The sequence below is a fragment of the Leptonotus elevatus genome, chromosome 10 (genome assembly GCF_054856555.1).
Source record: "Leptonotus elevatus isolate MCC_2025b chromosome 10, RoL_Lele_1.0, whole genome shotgun sequence".
NCBI classification, from domain to species: domain Eukaryota; kingdom Metazoa; phylum Chordata; class Actinopteri; order Syngnathiformes; family Syngnathidae; genus Leptonotus; species Leptonotus elevatus.
Window position 1 is genome coordinate 2,347,279 of NC_141248.1, and position 23,304 is coordinate 2,370,582.

At 41.5% G+C, this 23,304-nt stretch overlaps 1 protein-coding gene across 3 annotated transcripts in view; it reads right to left on the reverse strand.

Moving 5' to 3' along the window:
• fhit (fragile histidine triad diadenosine triphosphatase) overlaps nucleotides 1–23,304 on the reverse strand; it is a 187,398-nt gene that overhangs the window by 130,059 nt on the left and 34,035 nt on the right. For 2 of the 3 annotated variants that reach the window (XM_086087400.1, XM_086087401.1), the window contains exon 4: nucleotides 22,072–22,195. In XM_086087400.1, the coding sequence (XP_085943526.1) occupies nucleotides 22,072–22,177 (106 nt within the window). In that variant the 5' untranslated portion in view covers nucleotides 22,178–22,195. Of the gene's footprint in view, nucleotides 1–22,071; nucleotides 22,196–22,913; nucleotides 23,001–23,304 lie in introns of all 3 variants that reach the window. The other variant, XM_086087402.1, reaches the window with a different exon arrangement.

Genomic DNA, 23,304 nt, shown 5'->3' on the forward strand with positions numbered 1-23,304 from the left:
GCCAGCCATCCATCCATCCATCCATCCATCCATCCATCCATCCACCCCTCCATCCTCTGAACGGCTTATCGTTAAGCTCGAAGAGTAAAACTTGTAGCTTGAAATATATCTTTTGTGACACCAAGTTGTGGAACTTTTTTTCTTACACAGCTTTTATGGCTGTCGTGTTCCTTGTTCTCCTTTTTACCTCTGATCAATAATGCCAAGTTCCCGTATCACATGCTCCCCCACTAATAATTTTCTTTTTCTTTTTTTCCCTTTTGACCCGAGATAGGAAAGACTGACCCTAAACCTCTCAAAAAATAAAAAGGAAACAGACCAGAGAAATAGAGGTACCGTCAATCACACATGGCACAGTGGAGAGAGAGAGGGGGGATGGGGGAAGAACAACCCAGACTGGGTACTGAAAATGATCTAATGTGGAGCCCGGAGGCCACGTTATGACACAGTTTGCGATGGTTAGTAAAGAGTTCATGAGGAAAATGGAGGGGGAGTTCAATTCCACAGAAGCATAGCCATCAAAGCGGGAGTGTGCACTAGAATTACCTGCATTAATGTCTGTAAATAAAGCAGTTTTACTTTAGGACTGGAAAGACAAATAGCTTGTTGAAGTTGGTGAATATACATTATGGCTACTCCTAATTTAAGAGGGTTAATATTGAGAAAGAATATCTGTTTTACTAGGGAGGCTTGGCCAAGAGTGCAGCCAGCATATTTACTTAAAAAAGAAAAAGAAAAAAAACAGAGATGACTAACAATGGTAAAACACTGACATTTCACAAGAGATCTAAATGCATTCAATGTATGCATTATAGTGCAAATTAACTCATTTGCTACCAAAAACGTTCTATTATAAATATTGCCATGGTCCCAAAAACATATTTATATGTTTTTTATGTTGTTTTTCTTTTTATGCTAGAGCATATAGAAGGCTTTGATGCAGCCGCTGACCTGAAGAGAATGGTTAAAGCAACTGTAGTTATTACCAAAAAAACAACGGTCAGCAGGTGGCAGCAGAGTATAAGAGATCGACCAGGGCCATGTTGCAACAAGTACTTTTTCCCAGTGTTTTGAACAGGTTTGTGAATAATGATGAAACTTATCTATATTCTAATGTTAAATTGCTGCAAAACGGAAGCAGATAGAAATATACTTTTTTTTCCTGATTAAAGAAGATACTCTAATCTTTCTTTTGGTAGGTTCCATGTTTTTATAGCAATATAACACAATATTCTGTGGGCCTTACAAAATTGTCAAAATCCAGTAAAACAGCCGAAGGGGGTTGCGTCAGTGAAAACAGCTGGGAGTCAATGAGTTAAGGGGGGCTTGAAGCTCCTAAGCTTTTATTGTCAGTTCACTTTGTACACTCAACAAACAGTTGGGTCAAAAGTAACCAAATTATGGATCAAAAATGGACAAATCCACTTTTTTGGGTCAATTTGACCAAACTTTGAGTCAAGAAATGGGTCTTTTATTGGGTCTTTTAGTGTAAAACAATCTACAAAGTTGGGTCAAATTGACCCAATTAGAGGATCGGTCCATTTTTGACCCAACAGTTTTTAGAGTGTACTTTTGGGATGGCGCACTGCAAAGCATGCACAGCTTCAATTTTGGGATTACTGTGTAGAGTATGATTTTCGAATGCATTTGAGATTAGATTTTGAGTTTGAGTTTTACTTTGGGTTGTTGAAAATGTGTCATATCGGTGTTTGTTAGGCTCTCAGAGATATCACTATACATTCGTTTCCAACAAATAGTTGTAGTCACATTTCATTAAAAAAAAGACGACTTAAATGACTTAATTGTTCATTTTAATCAATCTCTTGCATATGTGCTGTCCAGGGCACCTTTAGTTAACATGCTTGTTTAATTCCAGTGTAATTAGAGAAGAAATGGGGGTGTGACCTGCAGTGATAACAAGGTGTCCATGCCATGCTCAAGCCAAACAGAGAGTGAATTACGAGTCCCATGATGATGATGAGATATTTGATGACCTATGGCACTGCCGAGAGGAAGCAGGGTTTTCAGCATCGATGTCATTACAGTCTGACCTCCTTTCTAATGATGGTGACACTGTTACCTTATACCACCACATCTATATGGATCCAGAAAGAATGGATGACACCAGGTCAGCAAAACAGAAGACATGCTTGCATGCCAACATTCTACCAGCTGCTAAACCTGCGGTCAATGACTATATCACCCAAACCAGCAGCACAGAATGGAGAAGAGCCAACCTGACACACTCCAGAGACATTAATGTGACCGCCAGTCTATAGTCCCTTGTGATCAATTTACCTCACGCACAGTCTAACCCTAACACCCACGCACGCCCGCCCGCCCGCCCGCCCGCCCGCCCGCCCGCCCGCCCGCCCGCCCGCGCGCGCGCGCGCGCGCGCGCACGCACGCACGCACGCACGCACGCACGCACGCACGCACGCACGCACACACACACACACACGCACACGCACACGCACACACACACGCACACGCACGCGCACACAAAGAGTACCTAGCACTATTTTTTATATATTTTATATATATTTTAAAACAAAATGTTTATGAGATTTTTAAACAGCAGGTGTCAATGGGATGCTGGCTAAGAATGTTAGCATAATATTCCTTTAGTCTGTCTTATTTACTTATTTCACCAAACATGCAAAAATATGTTTAAAAAAAACAAAAACAAAAAACAGGAAAACTTCATACAATCAAAAATTGTCTTGGCAATTTAGAATACAATACTTTACTTTTGGGAATCTGGCCATTATTATTCTACCTTTTTGAAAGATGCAAGGCAAAGTAACTCATAAAACTAGTTCCAACTGAATTAGAGGTGTGAAGTAATCTAACTCCAGAAGGAACATTAAAAGAAAGTGTTGAGCCCTTGGGTGATTTAAATTATTACCCCGACTTCACCCATAAAACCTCTAATTACACACTGATGTAGGCTTTGCAGTGTATAATATATACCCAGTATTTTGAACACAAGTACTGAACCTTGTTCTTGACTAAAATTTTAGTGGTGGTTGCCTAAAGCGGTTGCATCTAGAGAAGCACAACATACTGTATTATTTGCTATTCGATGGATGGATGGATGATGGATGGATGGATGGATGGATTACTTGAGGTGTCTGGTAGCTAAAAGTGCATCCATACATTATACACAAAGTCATCAAATTAAAAAAACAAAACCATAAGATAAAATAAGTAAAAAATTGTTTCACGGTCTAATAGTGACCAAATGACCAAAATCACCTCAGTCCTGCAGCACATAAGAATCTATCACTGCAACTGCTTCTCCGCCATGATGTCATGCAGAGGATGGCTGGTGTTACTAACGATGAACTTCATCATCCTATTTCCGCTCTTGACCAGTTCCCCTGCAGAGTCCACCTTTCTCACCAGCCCTGTCACTGACACACACTTCCTAACCACCTTGTCAAGACGGTTCCCCTCTCTACCCCAAGCAAAAAACAAAACAAAACACGGCACTGGCAACAAAAGACTGATTTAAAAAAAAAAAGTTACAGCATCTCATTACTGCGACGGCGTATTAGGGCCATGTGGGACCTGCGGATGAAACTCATTTCGGGCACTTGTATCCGGGATCATGTTACTTTGGTCACGAGCTGTGGGTCGTGACCAAAAGAACATGATCCCGGATAGGTAAGGTTAGGAATATAGATCGACCGGTAAATCGAGAGCTTTGCCTTTCGGCTCAGCTCCTTCTTTACCACAACGGACCGATACAGAGTCTGCATCACTGCAAACGCTGCACCGATCCGCCTGTCGATCTCCCGCGCCAACCTACCTCCACTCGTGAACAAGACCCCAAGATACTATTTTGACTCACTGCCGGCAATGTGGACCAAACTCTGACATCGGTCGTACAGGGACTGAACAGCCCGTATCAGGGGGCTCGGTACCACGTACTCCCGAAGCACCCCCCACAGGACTCCCAGAGGAACACGGTCAAACGCCTTCTCCAAATCCACAAAGCACATGTGGATTGGTTGGGCGAACTCCCATGCATCCTCGAGGATCCTGCCAAGGGTGTAGAGCTGATCCACTGTTCCACGGCCGCGACGAAAACCACACTGCAGTATGTAATATTTAAAATAAAATTTTGTAAAGCATACATTTTGTCTTCCTGTTTTTTTGCCCATATTGAGTGAAATTAAATACATTTATTCGACGTATGCGGAGCTAAAGGCCGAGAGCGCCTAGTGTGTAGTCGTGATCGCTGGTTCGTCCCCCGAGTAAATTTGCGGTCCTCTCCTGGAGCCCATATTGAGTGAAATGAAATACATTCTTTCATGTACGCGTAGGTAAAGGCAAGTTGAGGCCCCACAAAGCGGGGCTGAGATCGGCCATTGCATAACAGGTGTTTTGCAAATATACTTAACCCCGATTTTTTTTTTTTCCCCTGCCGCGCTTACTATGGCCTTACTTTTAGTTTAAACACATGAACAACATGCTTATATTTCCGGTTTATAAAAAAGTGTGTGTATTTAATGACCAATAGCTGTGTAGCGAAGCAAAAGAAAATCCAAGTACTCAAACACGCGTTTGGCAGCAGACTCAAGGTGCCTTCAATGACCACTCACACAGTAGGACATCTAAATTTCTATTGAAAAACTCATTCAGTGCACCAAACAGCGATGACTAGTCCTACGTGAACACATTGCAAGGGGTATGTGGAAACATTATATTATTTATTTGCCCCATCATCACAGATGACTGATGAAATTAAAAAAAAAATGCTGTAGCAGGTCTGATTAGTATTCTCTTTAGTGTTCTGTTCATGCTGTTATTCAAAGGGCCTCCAGAGTTTTTGTGGTGAATGTTATGAGAATTATTTATTACAGATGCAGGTTTATTCTTTATTATATATAGAATATTAATTTGAGAAACAAAGAAGAAAATGACCAATAATTAAATGCTCAAATTAATGAAATGTGATAAAATGTTCCATCATAATCTGCTCCATTCTACTTTTGTAGAATCATCTGCATTGGACTATAACTACGCTACGTGTATTTGTCGTAAGTTTCTGAGTTGTTTTCTTGCAAATTTGCGATTTTTTCTCGGAATATTAACACAAACAAGGAAGTGAGGGCTCCAAAGAAGGTTGCCAGCCAGAGAGTTAAGAGAGAATGGGTGAGAGGACTCAAGCACAGAAGACAGATTACACACTCTCTATTAACTGACACTATCATAAGGACTCAATAACCCTGGGTCATTGTGTTCAGCCTGAATCTCCCTGCTTGTGACACTTGACAAAGATGCTGTTCAGACAGCTCGGTCACTGTCTAGTTGATAGCAAGCCACAGAGCAAGGCTATTCCAATATATATATATATATATATATATATATATATATATATATATATATATATATATATATATATATATATATTAGGGACGCATGATAGTATCGGTGGCCGATAATTATCGGCAATTATTGACCAATTTGATGTCAAACAGATAATAAAGAAATCTGCAGATAATTATCGGCAATTATCAACCAATTTGGGATCACACAGATGGACCAGATAATACAGAAGTCCGACGATAATAATAGACACGCCACGTTGGTCCATCTGTTGTGGTTGTGGCTTAAGTTCTGCCCAACTCCTCAACCCCTCCCCTCTCCTATAGTAAAAAAACTGAGGGTAACATTTTGGGAAGACACAGTAAAGAAAGCACACATTGGCGACTGCCATGTTGCCATCTTCTGTCAACACGAGGTCCGTTGTGCGCATTATGACGTCACAAATATGCAACACAACTATAGGAGAGGGGAGGGGTTGAGGAGTTGGGCAGAACTTGATCCACAATCACAACAGATGGACCAACGTGGCGTGTCTATTATTATCAGCGGACTTCTGTATTATCTGGTCTATCTGTGTGATGCCAAATTGGTTGATAATTGCCGATAATTATCGGCAGATTTCTTTATTATCTGTTTGACATCAAATTGATCAATAATTGTCGATAATTATTGGCCACCGATATTATCATGTATCCCTAATATAATTTCTAGATCTGCAATCAAAGAACAAAAATAAGATTCACTCCATCAATACATGGAGGAGGTGGGTTTGAGGTATAGTTAAGGCCATTTAAAAACTTCTAAATGTGGAACTGCTCCTTCAAACCTATCGCCAAATGCAACCGCTAATAAACCTAATTATCTGCAGTACTATGTTTGGAAGCTTATATAGTCACTGCTGTGGATGTGTGTGTCTATGCCAAATGTACTCTGTCAGCGGTTTTATGATGAGGACTATAATAACCAACATCTAATTTGACACCATTACAAATGATACATAGAGTTGGGACATATCAGTGGCAGATTAATAAAATGTGCGGAATGTGCTTGATGAACACAGTCATTTTGTTCATTCTCTTTTTATTTATCCAAATTAACATCATTACAATTATGTTTGATGAAAGTGGACACTCAATGAGTCCTGCAGTATTGCTCATTTTATCTTACCACATCCAATATCCTTTTTACAGTTCCAGTAAAACATACTCACACTCATAATCTCTTTTTTTTTATCATAGCAGCTATTTTTGTGGTAAAAAATGCTGAGTTGATGTTGAGTAGTTTATCACTCATACATTAAAAATATAAAGAAACAATGGTGTGACTTTGTTTACTTGATGGGATGATTTTATCATGCCACAAAGTATATTTGAAGCACGTGTTTGTGTGCGTGTGTGTTGACATTGCCCCTTCTGATATCCTTTTGTTGTCCCCTTAAACTGCACTCGCTATAGCTGGTCATATGTGCTGTAGAGCTAAAATATTAATTGTTATGGTAGCTATATCTAGATATTTATAATCAAGTTTGGGTTTCCCTTCTGGAAACTGTATGTACAAGTCTTTTTTTTCTCTTTTATTTACACTTTCATGTTTTCCGTGGTACATCACCTGAAGCCAGCCAAAGACAAACATCCAAGAACGAGAGCAACGAGTCAGACACACATGGAGAATTAGGATGGAAGAAAGTTAAGGAGCTTGCAGTACACAATTCAATGTGGCAAAAAATAAATTATCCACCATCCCTAGTGAACACCGGACATGTCATGACTCACCGGGGCTGGGCATAAATCTTCAACTTTATTGTGAAAGAAAATGTTTGAAAACTATTTTATTTCCATTGTTGTACTTATTTTCAACTAAAACTATTTAATTATTTCCATAGTATATGTTTAATAGAGCGCATTGATTCTCGCCCTTGCACTGCCACTCACACCATTTTTGTTCATACTCGCAATGCAACCGGTTGAGAGACCATAGATGTTCACTACTTTTCAAAGTGTATTGTGGGTCATTTTGAGTGCCCTGATAGTGCCGTTTTCACAACAGATCAGTGACACGCACAAACATTCCCCAGGGGGAAATGTTTAAAAAGGCAAATAAAATAGAACAATTGAGGGTGACAGGCAATATTCGTTACACAGGTGATAGAGAAGTTCATGAAAAGCGTGTGTGAGCCATAATCTGCAGGGTTTTGATCAGTAGGTACATAGTTTGTAAAAGAAATGTGTCAGGCATGCAGATCCGATTAGATTTTTTGTCTTTTTTTAGGGGGGTGGGGGGAAATGCTTCGTGTCACTGAACATGAACATGTATTTTTGCTTCGTGAACGAACTCATTCTGTGGCCAATGAACGGTTATGAACGCAGTTCATTTCTGTTCAAGGGCGCCAGATTTTTCTATTTAGACTACAAGGAGAAAACCCGGGTAAATACACCGTAAACGAGCCTTAATTTGACGGAAAAGGCCAACCTGGCTGCCAACAACAGTTGCAAGGCGAATACATCATCAAAATGTGACGCGTATGCCTTGTGTTGCTTGCGTCGTTTTACAATAACGCTCTGTATGTAATTGTGCCATCTCTAAGCATTCTTTAAGCTGTTTAATGAAACCCCAATTGGAGTTTACTTTAAAACTAAAATCATAACATGAATAATTACACACATTGTATATTTAATAACAAAACATTATTTGTTTATAAAACATCGCTAGCGTTAATGCTAAAATGATTGGACGATCCCAGTCAAATGCTAATGTGAAATTAGCAACGACTTCGGGAGTTCTATTCCTTCAAATGACGGATATTCACACGAACGTTGTGGAAATACATACACGCGTGTAGGATAACACTAGTCACAGGCACACATTCTTCTCGATCTGTGAAAAACGAGTTATGTTAAAGAGCTAAAAATTGACCTGTTTTCTGTCTCATTGTGTGTATTCCGTCCATGCACGGCACCACATTGCTCCTTAGAGGCCAACAGGCTCAGGAACAATCGTTATGTTTTAATTGCTTTTGTTTTAGTATTCTTATTTCATTCTCTTACTAATTTAGTTTCTTTTTGTCCTTTAAAGCTATATTTATAGTTTAATTTTAAAGGATTTAAGGATTTTTCCTTTCCTCAAAATTCAAGGATACAAATACCTAGTATCCAAATATACTAACACACAATTCCACATGGTATGGCACAAAATACAATCCCTGACCTCCCAGGTATGAGATAAAAGAATAAAGATCAACTTAACAACCAATCGTTTTATTTAGGTGTGTGGGAGCAGAAATGAATTACACATCTCCACCATCTCTTCTCAGATAATGTGTTTATATCATATACATCCTTGCTCCAAAAATACAAAATAAAAAACGGATTTTTTTTACATTATCTGCAAGTTAAAAGTATGATAAAGAAACAAATTCCAACACTTCAGGGTACGCTCCAACCGCCTGTTTTAGCTAAAGATATTACCAAGCTTTCTCCGACAACAACAAAAAAACTCTCAAAAATTTATAAGTTACTTTCATATACTGATAAAACGTCTTTACCCATCTCTAAATGGGAAACAGACTTGTCTATAGCTCCGGAATCTGACTTTTGGATTCAAGTTTGTGAAAACGTTTTTAACTCTTTGACCGCCATGAACGTTATAAAACGTTTAGTAAAAACCTACGGAGGGGCGCCGAGGACGTTAAAAGACGTTCACTATGTTTTTTTTGTTTTTTTTTGGAAACGGGTGGAAGAAAGCCTTGGGCAGCTGTGCTGAAAGTATCAAGCAGATCTAGTTAGTATAATGACTCGTTTTGGCCCCAAGATGGCAGCGATGACTCTCTTTGCACAAGGTTCGGTGGGCCGCCCACCGTGGGCGTCAGTAGAAGACGTGAGGCGGAGCTTGAGTGTTGATGTGTGATAGTGTGATGATACAACAATGTCGACCGGTTGCAAGCAGCTCACGCTTAAGGCATTTTTTTCAAAGACGGAAAGCATCGATCAATACTAAAAAGCGCATTGATGTCGACGATGACGATGACTCCGAGCTTGACGCCAAAGTTGGAAGCCTTGACGCGACCGTTATGATCACGTAGTAAGCCTCACCGGCTAGCGCTGCTAACGCCGGAAAACGCGCAGCACAACCGACCGGGCACTTCTGCACAAGCGGACATTCGATCGGGCGATAGAGAGTAGTCGAAAAGCATCGACCAATGCACATTGATGATGATGATGATGGTGAATCCCGAGGTTGACGCCACAGTTGGACGCCACAGTTGGACGCGGCCTTTATTCTCACGTCATAAAGCCTCACCGGCTAGCGCTGCTAACGCCGGAGCTGCACAAGCGGACATTCGGTCGGACAATGAAGAGTCCCCCGAGTCCAATGCATATTCATCGGAGGAGCGGGTACAGTCTGATCACGGAGAAGACACTGGTTCTGGACTACGATGCCACCATGAATGGAGTGGATAAGATGGATCAGAACATCTCTTACCACCCGGTATAGCAACTGAAGGACATGAGGAAGCCAGACGTAACACCACCGTAACGTAACCGTAACATGATCCTGATATTAGACTTTATGGCAACACACACTGCAGTATATACTTGCTATTCCCCGGAAAAAACGGCCTGCAAGAAAGTGTAGCTTCTGCACGCGAAGAGGCAATCGCAGTGAAACTAATCTGTTGTGCAAATCATGTTGCGTCTCCTTGCACGCAGGGGAGTGTTTCACAAAAAGAAAAACTGTCGTTGAAACATCCACATATTTGTAAATAGCACCACAGTTGCACACATTTGTAAATAGTTTGCCAAATTGTTGTCAAATTGTTACACTGTTGAATGTAAATAAACGTATTTTGCTATCAAAAAACACTTTTTCATTCTTGGTGGTAGTGTTTTATAGAAGTAAAGCACTATTTAGGTGTTTGTGGCATCATTCATGGACAAAAAGAAGTGTAAAATTCACTAGAGTGCATGAAATAATATCGTTTTACTAAAAGCTTGATTTCTCCGTATTTTGGTCCAAAACAAGCGAAATTGGGTGAAACTAACCATTTTCTATTGTTGATTACTAAATAACGGAATAAGGTAGAAAAAAACTTTTTTTTTTAATGAAAGATGAAAGTTCAATCTTTGATTTGGTAGTATGTGTGTTTCCATAGTCCAAACAGAACATTTTCTGTGGACCTTGAAAGATCAGTCAAAATGCTTAAATCGGCTGGCACTGACAGCATCCCTTTTCTGAAAACGTCTGGCAGTCAAAGAGTTAAAATGACAAAACACACAAATGTACAACTTATCCAATATAAAATGATTCATAGAACATACATTACTCAATATATGATGAAGAAAATGGGACTCTCAGACTCCGACATTTGTCTCCAGTGTTTACAAAACACTACAGACACTTATTTTCATGCTTTATGGTTATGTACTCCGGTTATGTATTTCTGGACTAAAGTCTTAGAAAAACGTTCCGCTGTCTTGGACTGTAGGATACCGTTCTCTCCAAACTTGTGTTTGCTAGGTGACTTAACAACAACTGACTTGCCACAAAAACAATTTCAATCTACACTTGTAGCCCTTACGTTCGCAAAAAAAACAATTCTTGTTAACTGGAAAAATAAACAAACTCTGAATATCGACCAATGGTCTAACCTCCTCATAAATCACATTTTATAAAAAATAAAAATAATAATAAATAAATAAAAAAGAAGAAAAAAAGAGGAAAAAAATAAAATAAAATAAAAATAAAAATCACATTTTAATGGAAAAAATATCTGCCTCAAATAAAAACCAAATATCAAAATGAAAGAAAGAAAGATGGTCTTCGTATATAGAATTTTTTTAACCTAAACCTGGTTACTTAATTCTGCCTGTTAGCGAGAGCCACCGCATCGTGATTGTCATGTTTTGGGTTCTGTTTTCCTTGTGTGTCCGCGGCAGCCCCAAGACCCCGTGCCAGGTCTGCCGCCTCCACGGCAGCCCCAAGACCCCGTGCCAGGTCTGCCGCCTCCACGGCAGCCCCAAGACCCCGTGCCAGGTCTGCCGCCTCCACGGCAGCCCCAAGACCTCGTGCCAGGTCTGCCGCCTCCACGGCAGCCCCAAGACCCCGTGCCAGGTCTGCCGCCTCCACGGCAGCCCCAAGACCCCGTGCCAGGTCTGCCGCCTCCACGGCAGCCCCAAGACCCCGTGCCAGGTCTGCCGCCTCCACGGCAGCCCCAAGACCCCGTGCCAGGTCTGCCGCCTCCACGGCAGCCCCAAGACCCCGTGCCAGGTCTGCCGCCTCCACGGCAGCCTCAAGACCCCGTGCCACGGCAGCTTCAAGACCCCGTGCCACGGCAGCCTCAAGACCCCGGACATCCCCGCCTGTGCCGCTGCAGCCCCTGGCCTCCTTGCCTCGGTCGCTCTCGTGCAAAGTCTCTTCACCTCTTCCATGGCGGCTTCAAGTCCTTGAGTGTGGACAGGAGGTGCACGTCCCACTGCCGTCTTCTCCCTGTCTGGCGGCGCACGTTGTGGTCGCCCTTTGCTCCAGTGTGGCGTCCGGGGCGCCCTCCGGACCGGCGCCGCCGGGCTCCCCTCATCTGGCGTCCGGGACGTCCCCCGGACTAGCCTTGATGGGTGTGCCAGGTTCCCGCCTCCGGGCCCCCTCCGCCTGCCCTGTTTTTGGACTTTTTTGTGTTAGGGACGTCTGGGAGCCGTCCCTTGAGGGAGGGGTTCTGTCATGTTTTGGGTTCTGTTTTCCTTGTGTGTCTCCCTTGGTCTTGTTTAAGTGTGATCCTGCCCTTCCTCGTGTGATCCAATCAGTGCCCTCAGCCACTTGTGTCTTGCCCCAGGTGTGTCTTGTTGTGTCGTTAGTCTGTGTATTTAGTCTGCTGTCTCCCCTCTGTCTGTGTCGGGTCATTGTTGTATTTCCCCCTGTGATGCTGCCCGTTTTTGCCTTGGATTTTCCCCCCATGTCATGCTGCCCGTTTTGCCTTGTTGTTTTCTCCATGTTATGTTTTTCCGTGCAATTTAGATCTCGCCTTTTGTTTTGTAGAAATTAAAATCCCTTTTTTGATCGAACCTCTGCCTCCTTGCCCTGTCTTCCCGCATTTGGGTCCTCAAGCTCCCCCTTCTTGACAGTGATAACTTACATTGATGTTTCTGTATTTGGCAATTTGTAACTAATGGTTGTGTTTTTATAGTCAGGAACCCAGCTGCTGTCAACAGGATCGAGCAGATTCACCTCCAATGTGCACTAAGGGTTAATATTCGGATTCACTGCATGCCAGTGGGTTAATTCTATAGGTGCTGTCCCCCCTTGGCTGGGCGTGGGCGGGTCTGCCCCTCTGTCGGCTGCTGGGTGGCGGCTGCGTCTTGGCCGTTCCCTGGGTCTCTTGGGGGGTGCTGCATTGCGGGGCTCTCCCTGGTGTCGTGGGGGGTGCGGGGGCTGTGGGCCGGTGGGGTGCCTGGCGGGCCTGTAGTGCCCCGTCCTGCTGCGTTGGGTTGGGGGCGCGGGCCGTGTTGGGGTGGGGGGCGCTCCTTCTCCCGGGTTTGCTCTCCGGCCGGTGGCCCTGGCGGGGCCCGGGGGTCGTCCTTTGGCGCTACCGCGGCTTGGGGGGCCCTGAGGTGTTACGCTTGCTCTGACCTGGCAGGGGTCGACGGCTCCCCTCTTTGGTGGAGATTTTCATGCATGCCAGATCCACCACACCAGCATCTATCGAAACTCAGACACAATCTGCTTCTTCCTCAGGTCATTGAATCGGTGGAGGCTGCTGTCTGTGGATCTCACTCTGCTTCGTTTGTCCATCCTTCCTTTCCTCAGTCTCTCCTTTGGTCTCTTGAGGTCTCCCTGATTTTTTGGATTTGTTGGAATTTAGATGTTTCTGGGGTTGGTGAATAACTCTGGTTGGTGGCCCGGTGGGTGGTGTCTGGTCGGTGCTGGATTTCACTTTCTTTTGTTTTCTTTGGTCCTTCCTCGGGTCTGCTGACGGCGGTGTTCGGTTTAGGTGAACGGTATGGGATTTTTTTAAATAGGTTTTTGGTGAATTAACGAATACACACACACTAGCACGCACACACGCACATACACATAAACATACACACATTCACGTACACATACTCACCCACATACCAAAAAAAAAAAAAAAAAGAGCAATGATGATGACATTACCGAATGAACAATACTGAGCTCTTTTTAGAAAAAATAAATAAATAAATAAATAAATAAAGATCATAAAAAGATAAGGGCAATGTAATGCTTAAGACTGAAAATGAAGGGGTGTGGGGGCAAAAGGCTTGAATTATGAACTATGAACTAGTTCATTGTGGAACCCTGGGTAGCCTAACATGTGCTTCAATTGTGGACGGTCTGGTCATTGGGCCCGCGATTGCAGACAGCAACCTCAAGCGTCTGGGTGGAGAGGCAGAGACCAACAAACTGCACGTGGCTACAATCGAGGAGAGAGAGCAACCGCAGCAGTAACAAGGATATTCCCTGAATCCACATGCTCAGTGACTGTTCACAGACTCTTTGGCAATCTTTTGTGTTTTGCATTATTTTGTGTTTGCACCTAACTGTCCAGTCAATCTTTTGGGCAGAGATCTCCTCATCGCTACATGCCCTCTCATCAAATGCAGCCCTGATGGACTCATCCTGGAATTTCCGGATGATAACACCTACTGCTGCTCTGTCTCCAGTGCCACCTCCCAGTTCCCGCTTGTTGAACAATGCCCTGTGGCATGCGCCACTGCCAACATCTACTGGGCAAGAGTATTATTGATTCCAGTGGTTGGCTGAAATCTGAGCACTTCTCAGCTCTCTGGTCACCTTGGGTTCGTAACCTCAGATCTTATGATATGGTAACTGATTGTATGCATTGCACTCTGTACTATGGCAGATCAGGGGACGAGATCTATAGAGAGGCATTTCAGGAAATTGAAAACAACATATGGGAATTGAACATTTGATGATTTGTTTGCAGGCCACTGATTGGCATAATTTATTTCACTCTTAATTGCTCTATTTCCCGTCACTTGATGCTTATTGGATTCAGTCTAACACATTTTTACCCACTTCCGTTTTGGAGCACCAGCTTCTGGATTGGCACCATGGACGTGAAACAACCGACAGCGATTTTGCTGATTACCTTCTTGATTTTTTCCCACATCACTGGGGTCCATGGATCCCACTGATGTTGGTCTCTGTAACGTCTCACCTGTTTGGTTTCTGATGAAGCCAGGACAAATATATGTTCCCCAAATACTCTGGGGGTTGGGGGTTTGTGGTACCGCCCTTCAAGATAATATAAGAATGTTGTAAGTCCTCTGAAATCTTTGCACTTGTGAGAAGCTGCAGCCATTGTCTGTCACTCATAGGTGCCCGGAATATTCTGTAAAATAAAACCTTCGAAGGAACTGTTCACCGATCTCTAGCCTGTATTCGGATAATCAACATTCTCTCTACCCGAAAGACAACGAACACGCGGAAGACAAAGCTGTTCTTCTAACAACATTTAACTTGAAAGAGTTTAAAACCATCTTTTTGTGTCCTGGCTTTCTTTTTATGACCTTTTTCATCATGTTTCTTTGTGTCAATGAAAGCAGGTAACACAAACTAGCCACTTTAGCATAAATGCTCTCATTTCTGACAGCAGTTTCCTCTGCACTCCTCCTCGGGGAAAAACAAACAAGAAACAGACCGCACTCCACTGTCCATCCACATCTACAGTAGCTTTTTGTCCAGGAGTCCTCGATCTCATAGCATGATCTAAAAATGTCAAATCAAAAGAGTATTGCGCACAAGAACAGTTCTAGGCTGCATATTCAGCTGGTTCAGTTGGCCATCCAATCAGAAAAGTTGTTAATGACCCCACACCAAAAGAAAACGTTCCTTCCTTGGGGCATCTAAAGTTATCCCCTCCACAGGAAGGTTCTTGCAAATGTTCCCAGTTTCCAGTTACAGTTCTTGCTGTGTGAAAGGGCATATTAATGGAAGTTGGAAACAAAGAGACAACAGGCTACTGCTTATTTTTCTGTGGAGTGAATGGAATAAAATGTGCTTTGTGATGGATGCACATTCCATTTAAGCTATCTAGCTGAATGTGCTATCTCGCAGCAGCACAGACAACGTTGACGAGTTCAGCAGCACAGCTGGAGCAGGCCAATGGGAGATTTTAATTATAAAACACAATCTTCACTGAAGAAAATGAGGCCACCCTGCAATAGTCCACACAATAAGGGTGGGTGCGTTTTGCTTCATTTTTACAATGTCCTCACATTTAGTCGCTGACAATAGTATGCCATACTGCAATACAATGACACATTTCAACTGTCTTAGAGTACACCACAAAAGGGAAACAATGTTGATGACAAAATCACCACCACACAGTATTTTTATGTGTATACATTTCTGAGTGAAAACTTAAGACCCTACCTTTAAAATAAAATTAACAGACAAGATCATTCTGCTTATTTTAAGATACTTATTACTTAAAGGCATACTTGACTCATTGAGCAATTTTCAGAAGTAAAAAGTTAATATTTTGTCTAGAATGAATTTAATAACTTCATTATTTTTCTTGTGAAATTAATAACTTCAAGAACAAATTTTTCCACCTGCTGTCGACTGAAGATGACATCACCTGTGCTGAGGAAGTAGGTAACAACCAATCATGGCTCACCTGTTTTCTGGGCAAACTGAGCCATGATTGGTCATTGCCTACTTACTCAGCACAGGTTATGCCATCTTCAGTCGACAGCAAGTGGAAAAAATAGTTTTTAAAAGTTATTAAATGTACATGAAAAATAATGAAGTTACCAAATTCATTCTGGACAAATATACAGGTAGTCCTCAAGTTACGAACATCCGATTTACGAACATTCGCAGATACGAACAAAGGCTGACTGATGTCCATAAAAGCTGTAATTTGCTTGCAAATTAATATTTAAGTGCGCACCACATCATACATTACGGTACAGTACTGTACTGTAGTGCCCCTCTCTGCTACAACCCGCTGAGCAGCACCACACCATTTGCACATTTTAACTACCTCTCTATCGGCGTTGGACAGCACACGGCACACACACTCTTCATGCACCCAATATTGGCGCCACACTGTGAGTAAATTTCAGAGGCTCTCCTGGAGGATATTCATGAAAAGCAGCCCTCAGTCGTCTTCTTTATTGGCTTCGTAACACAACGTAGAGTATCTCTTCAGCTTCGAAATCACTTGAATCTGACTCGGCGGTCGCCATTTTGACTCGTGAATTGCGGCAATCACAATCATGTGTACTAAGTTCAGGGACAGTTGGAAAACACACTTTCCTGAGAACGTTTGACCAAACAATGCTTTCCACTGCAGCAGCCTCACATGAACTCAACTCCTCCTGCACCATTTATGTACAGTAAGCACATTTATTTAGTTTTTATTGCATTGTACTGTGTAAAAAATTAATGTACTGTGAGGAAAAGTGGTTCAGATAATGATGGATGGATGATGTAATTTAATGTATATTTTTAATTTAATTTACGTACTTTATAGAAAGTATATATAAGGTATATCATTGTATTTGTTTAATTTAAAAACGTTTTTTTACTTAATTTTATTTGATTTAAAAAAAAAAGATAAAATTTAATTTTGAAACAAAATTTTATGTGATTCTATTTACAAACAAATTCGACTTACAAACAACCTCTCAGAACCCATTGTGTTCGTAACTTGAGAACTACCTGTATTAACTTTTTGTTGCTAAAACGGGCTCAATAAGTCAAGTATCCCTTTAATTATCGTATTTGATAAAGCAGTCTTGGCATTGAGTATTAACGGACAGTTTTAAGCACTGTGAGGCTTAAAACAATAATTTTCCACATTTTAAGATGACTGACCAACATCAAAGGCCCTGAACTGGGGTTTCATAAATTCTTTATTGTAAGCATTTTTCCTGTAAAAATCAGTTCATGGTTTGTTTAGTTACAATTACTAAGCTCATTTTTCCTATTGCCAGTGAATGCACTACCTGCTTAGTGGTCTAGTGGTAGAGTGTCTGCCCTCAGACTGGGAGGTTGTGGGTTCAATCCCTGGCTGGGTCATATAAAAGACAATTCAAAATGGGACCTGTTATCTCCCTGCTTGACACTCAGGCTAAGATGGCCAACTGTAAATGAATTATGCATGTATTTTAAGAAAATATTTCGATATAGTACAGCTTGAAAAAAGTCAATATTACTTGTTTTTAGACTAAAAATACTATTTTCAAGACCGCTTTGGTTGATAGGGGCCTAGTATTATTTTCTTATTTAAAAAAATCTTACAGCTAAATTTTAATTTTGCTTATTTGAAGTAAAAAAAATCTTATTTTACTATATTTATTTTCTGAAATGTTCTACTGCCCTTTTTGCAGTTAAATGCTTTGTATGATGGCATATGGTCGCTTAAAAGACACCTGATCGTCATTGCGAGACCCGGTGTTGTGACAATGAAATCAGGCTGTGACATGTCTGCAGGGACTTGTTAAATATCCGCCTCAATTCAGACTAACAAACAAACAATGCCCCGAGGTAAGACAGGGATGTAAACCCATCACAGATGAAGGAGACAAAAAAGGTCAAGAAATAGCAAATCCTTTAGTGCAGATAAGCTGATGACTATTTGTTTGTAGCATGCAAGCACCAGTGATCCATGCACAGCTTGGTGTGCAGAAAGGATTGAGCCCTACAAATCACAAATGCATGTCGATTAGACAAGGCTATGTTATGGTCAGAATCAAGCCTCCCTGGTGCCCTAACCAAAAACTTATTTTTGGGCCCGCTATTTCTGCCCTCTAGTTTTCACGGGACCCTAAGCAGTGCTTAGTTCACTCTGGTCAGACAACAGAAACAGTCACCCCTTGTTCCTCTGCTCCTACATGTTATCACAACACATTACTGAGTTCTCATATTTGTCCTGCAAATGAGTTGAACATTCATGAGTGCCTCTGTTGAAATAATCCATCCATCACATACGGTGCTAAATACACAGCATGGTTAATGCACAGGAACATATGGAGTTGGTTTTGCAAGGGAAAGTCAGCCTTAAACATTTTTTGATAATAATATGTTACATGTGATCTCACTAGTCTAAACATGACATTCTGATTTATATTACATTTGTGGAATATGAGTTCTGCAGCAAAATCCAGCCGTTTTTATCCATCTCAGGGGGCGGCCATTTTGCCACCTGCTGTCAACTGAAGATGACATATTTGTTGAGGGCTCAGGCAACGACCAATCACAGCTCCCCTGTTTTCTGAAGCTGAGCTGTGATTGCTTGTTTCTAAAGAACTGAACATATGTGATCTCATTTTCACACGACAGCAAGTGGCAAAATGGCCGCCTTCTTATACTGATGCAAAAACTGCTGGATTTTGCTGCTTAACTCATAATCCACTAACAGAATATTACCCAGAATACTGTATTTAGACTAGTGGGGCTGCATAGAACATTTTATTTTCAAGATTATTATTTTTTTTGCTTCCCCTTTAACTCTTTCACTCTCAGCCTTTTTACTGAAGCAACCCCCTTTGCTCCCAGCTGTTTTACTGGATTTTGACTGATTTTGCAAGGATTGTCCCCCAAATTTCTGAGTACATGGGCCCACATGTGCTAATCATAGCCTAAAAATATTAGAACAAAACTCACATTATTTTTTATTCTACTCACATCGTTGGCTTCCCTCCTTGCCTAGTAGACACAAACCATGACGTCACTTTATATCCGAAAAAGGCGACTGATTGTCACCAAAATGTATGAGTACGTGTAGACGTGATAATCAGTCTGAAAACATTAGAATGAAACTTGCAATATTTTGGATAGTATTAACTCATTCACTAGCCATTTTCACTGAAGCAACCCCCTTCGCCCCTGGTTATTTTACAGGATTGTGACTGCTTTTGCCCACAGAATATTGTGTTCTAATGCTATAAAAACATGGAACCTACCAAAAGAAAGATTAGAGTCTTCTTTCATCAGGAAACAAAGTATATTTGTATCTGTTTCCGTTTAGCAGCAATTAGCATTAGAATATAGCTAAGTTTCATCATTATTCACAAATCTGTTGAAAACACTGGCAAAAAAAGCTTGTTGCAATATGGGCCTGGTTGATCTCTTATACTCTGCTTCCACCTACTGGCCGTTTTTTGTAATAACTACGAGTGCTTTAAGCAACCTCTTCAGGTCAGAGGCTGCATCAAAGCCTTCTGTATGCTTTAGCATAAAAAGAAGAAGAAAAACATGACAATATTTAAAATAGAACATTTTTATACATTTTGGGAGCAAATGAGTTAAAGACACACCTGCACCTGGTCTTAAGACCATGTGCCATGTATCAGTCATTATTTTCAGTTTTCGGGAATATAAAAAGAAATCTAGAAGGGACAATGTAGAATATTCAAATGACAGCTCTTATGACATTCACATTATTATCACTGTGACACTTGAACATGCTCTTTTGAGAAAAGTCATTGTTCTTGCAATTCATGCCAGAGCATTTGCTAATGTGTGCCAGAAAATCACAGAATAATGAGGGCCATAATTCTGCATGTGCTAATTGCAGCCACTTACCCAGCCTCTACCAACCAAAGATGGACATACTAATCATACATTTAATGGGGCTAGAACAGTAAATGTGTGCAAACACCTCTTGAAAAACAGAAACGCATATATCTGAAGAAAATGTATTATACATGTTATTTTTTATTAGACTGTAAGGAATTTCTGGATTTGCATCACAGCATTAGCATCAGAAAGCAGGATTACGTATGACTGTTAAATAACATTGTGTATGTTGAATTGTCATTAAGAGATTATCTGTCTTGTCATCTATTACTTTGCCAACCACATATAGTAAGAGGCAAGACAATCACATGTTCTTCCACTACTGTAGATGACAGAAGGTACAAATAACATAATTAGTATCATTTTACTAAGTGATGTGATGTGCCGTGAGATTTTTCCTACGTGAAATATGTGTCTTGGCTCAATAAAGGTTGGGAAACACTGCCGTAACAAATAGTTGCCTCAGAATTAATCTTAAAATAATGTATATTTTCATAAATACTTGGGTGCACCACCTGACATTTTTTAGTTAAAAAATACTGTTAAAAAATAACTCAAAACAAACATTATTCAATAAATGAGACTTGTTCAAAAATATTGTTCTGGACTCAATAATATGTAATAATGAAAATAAAAAATTTTAAATACCTTTTTAGAAGCTTTATTTGTCATTGAGCCATAAGCAATTTTAATATACGCTCCAAATGGGAACTTTGTGGCGAGTATAAACAAAGATAACACTGTCCGTTACATAACAATTTTTGGGGGATCACCATTTGTTCCAAATGTTCTCTTTCTTCCCTGCATCTGTAATTTTCTGAACTTTCTGTAAGTCTCTCTCCCGTCCTTTTGTCTTTCTCTCTATTCGTTCGTTTCAATGAGAAACATTCTTTCTGCTCTTATGTTTCAGTTTGCATGCGGAGTCTCGGAACATATTTAGTTTGTGAACCAACATTTCACTGTATGTTCTATGCTAAAATGTGCTTACGGCTTACATTAGCATCACCAGCAAAGCAGTGGGCCTGAAATTGGAACATTCTTCAACCCTTAGGGATGTAGGTACATTTCATGCATTTGAAATGATTTATTTTATCACTAGAACTAGAATAATCTTAACCAATTAAGGTTACTCTCAGAAAGGGGTCACTATGTGTCCAGATCATTCACCCACAGCTCTCCAAAATTAATTATGAAACCAGAAGTGTCAAATAACCAAATTTACCTGACAAGGTGTGTGTGTGTGGGGGGGGGGGGGCGTGTGTGTGTGTGTGGGGGGGGGGGTGTGGGTGCGTGTGGGGGTGTGGGCATACGGGGAAGGGGTGCGCGTGTGCGGGGGGGTGTGCGTGTGGGGGGGTGTGTGTGAGAGAGAGAAACATTTAAAAGGAAGAGACAGAGAGAGAGGGAGACGAACAGAGAGACAGAGACAGTGGGAGGGAGTGATTGAGAACTTAACTGAGAGAAAGAGCAATGCCTTGAGTATTACTGCAGCACTACAACAATGAAGATTTAGCGAGGAACCCAGTCCGGTCCAGAAATAGTTGCTTTTGCGCATGTACAAGCTTAAATTCCGACAAGTAGATGACATCAGCCTTATTATAGTGACGAACAAGGACAAAAATGACCCAGTAAAAAAATGAACCGGCAAGGTCATATTCTCAAAATACTGTTGTAATAAAAATTATCATCATTTATTTCATGTTTTTGACATCTTACCATTTGAATTTTGAAAATTTTATAATATTCTAGTTTTTAAATAATTAAGCCAGAATTCCATAAGTGGGTCTAAAATGACTCATTCATTTCCGGCAAAGTGTTGCGTTTATATTTTTGTTGAGTATATATACACTGTGTGTCGGCGTGTGCCGTTCATGACTTTTGCGTGACAGTACATTTTATCACATATTAACAAAATAGCCAACATTACTGTGTGTGTGTCTCATACATAATTGGTTTGAAAGTGTTTATCTACATGTATTTCTAAATATGCCTACTTTACAGTTTCCAGTTGGAAGTGTGCAGAGGTAATTTGTGTGTGTACGTGCCAACTTATATACAGTAGCTACATGCTGATCAATGCTTGAAATCAGAATTTCACCCTTCATAACCTGTGAGGTTTTTTAACATTTAATCTTTTGTTGCAGGCCTACCTCTCACCTCATGGTTCAAGGATACGTCCAGGCACCACAGGCTTCCTGTTGACGAGAGCAAAGGACAATTCTGTCTGCAGGAACACAGCAGAGGCCTTTATAAGGTGTTGTCCAAAACGCAGGGTCGACATGTCAAACTCAGTGAAGGCCTGAACAGATGCAGAGACAGCGGGTGGTTAGTAATATCATAATGAATAAATTAATACTGCTGCCCGCCACCATGTAAAGCTGGTGGCCATCAGTGGGAAAAAAAAAACATTTAGTAGAGGATTACTTTTTTTTGTTTTTAAAGAGACAGTGTGTGTTATTTAATGCCATCTAGTGGCTAAATAATAGAATTAAATGATTTTGAAGCAGGTGCACTATAGTGGCTCAGCGAGACCATACCTTGCATACTTTACTAGTGGTGCAACAGATCACAAAAGCCACGGTGCAAAACGAATCTGTCATTAAATGGGGCGCGTAGGAGAGGGTGGACCCAAAGGCGAGGAGACACATCAAGGACACAGGAATTGTGAACAAAAGGAGAAACTTTATTGGAACAAGTGGGGAGGGGTGAGAGGACTGGAGAAGACGTGACTGGAGGAGACGGGTCGCCGTGACGGGACTGGGCTAGAGGAGGCCGGTCGCTGTGACGGGACTGGGTGAGAGCAGGCTATTGCCATGACGGGACTGAACGAGAGGAGACTGGTAGCCATGACTGGACAGGCTTGACCCGGGCTGACTTGGCAGAACTTGGGAAGCTTGGCTAGACGTGGAGAACTTTGCAGGACGTGGAGAACTTAACTGTGACGAGGACTACTAGACTATGAAGAGGACGACTAGACCGCGACGTGGACAACAAGACTGAAACAAAGACGACTTAACTGTGACGAGGCTTAGCTTGACGCGACGGGAAACACGGACTCCCACACAGGACTTCGACACCTGACGTAGACAATGATCCCACAACGACTGGAAAAACACAACAGACTAAATACAACAACTTTAATGAGACACACCTGGGGAACACAATAGGAAGAGGGCACCGATTGGTCAATAACACTGGGAAGGGAACATGCACACAGGTGGACGTAATCAGACATAACACAGGACAAACACCAATCACAGAAAGACACAACAAACAGACCAAAATAAACAAAACCCTAACCCATACAAAACTGAAACGTGACAGTACCTCCCCACCAAGGGACGGCTCCCAGATGTCCCTAAACAAAAACTAGCCAAAACGGAGTGGGCGGGAACGGGTACATAGGCA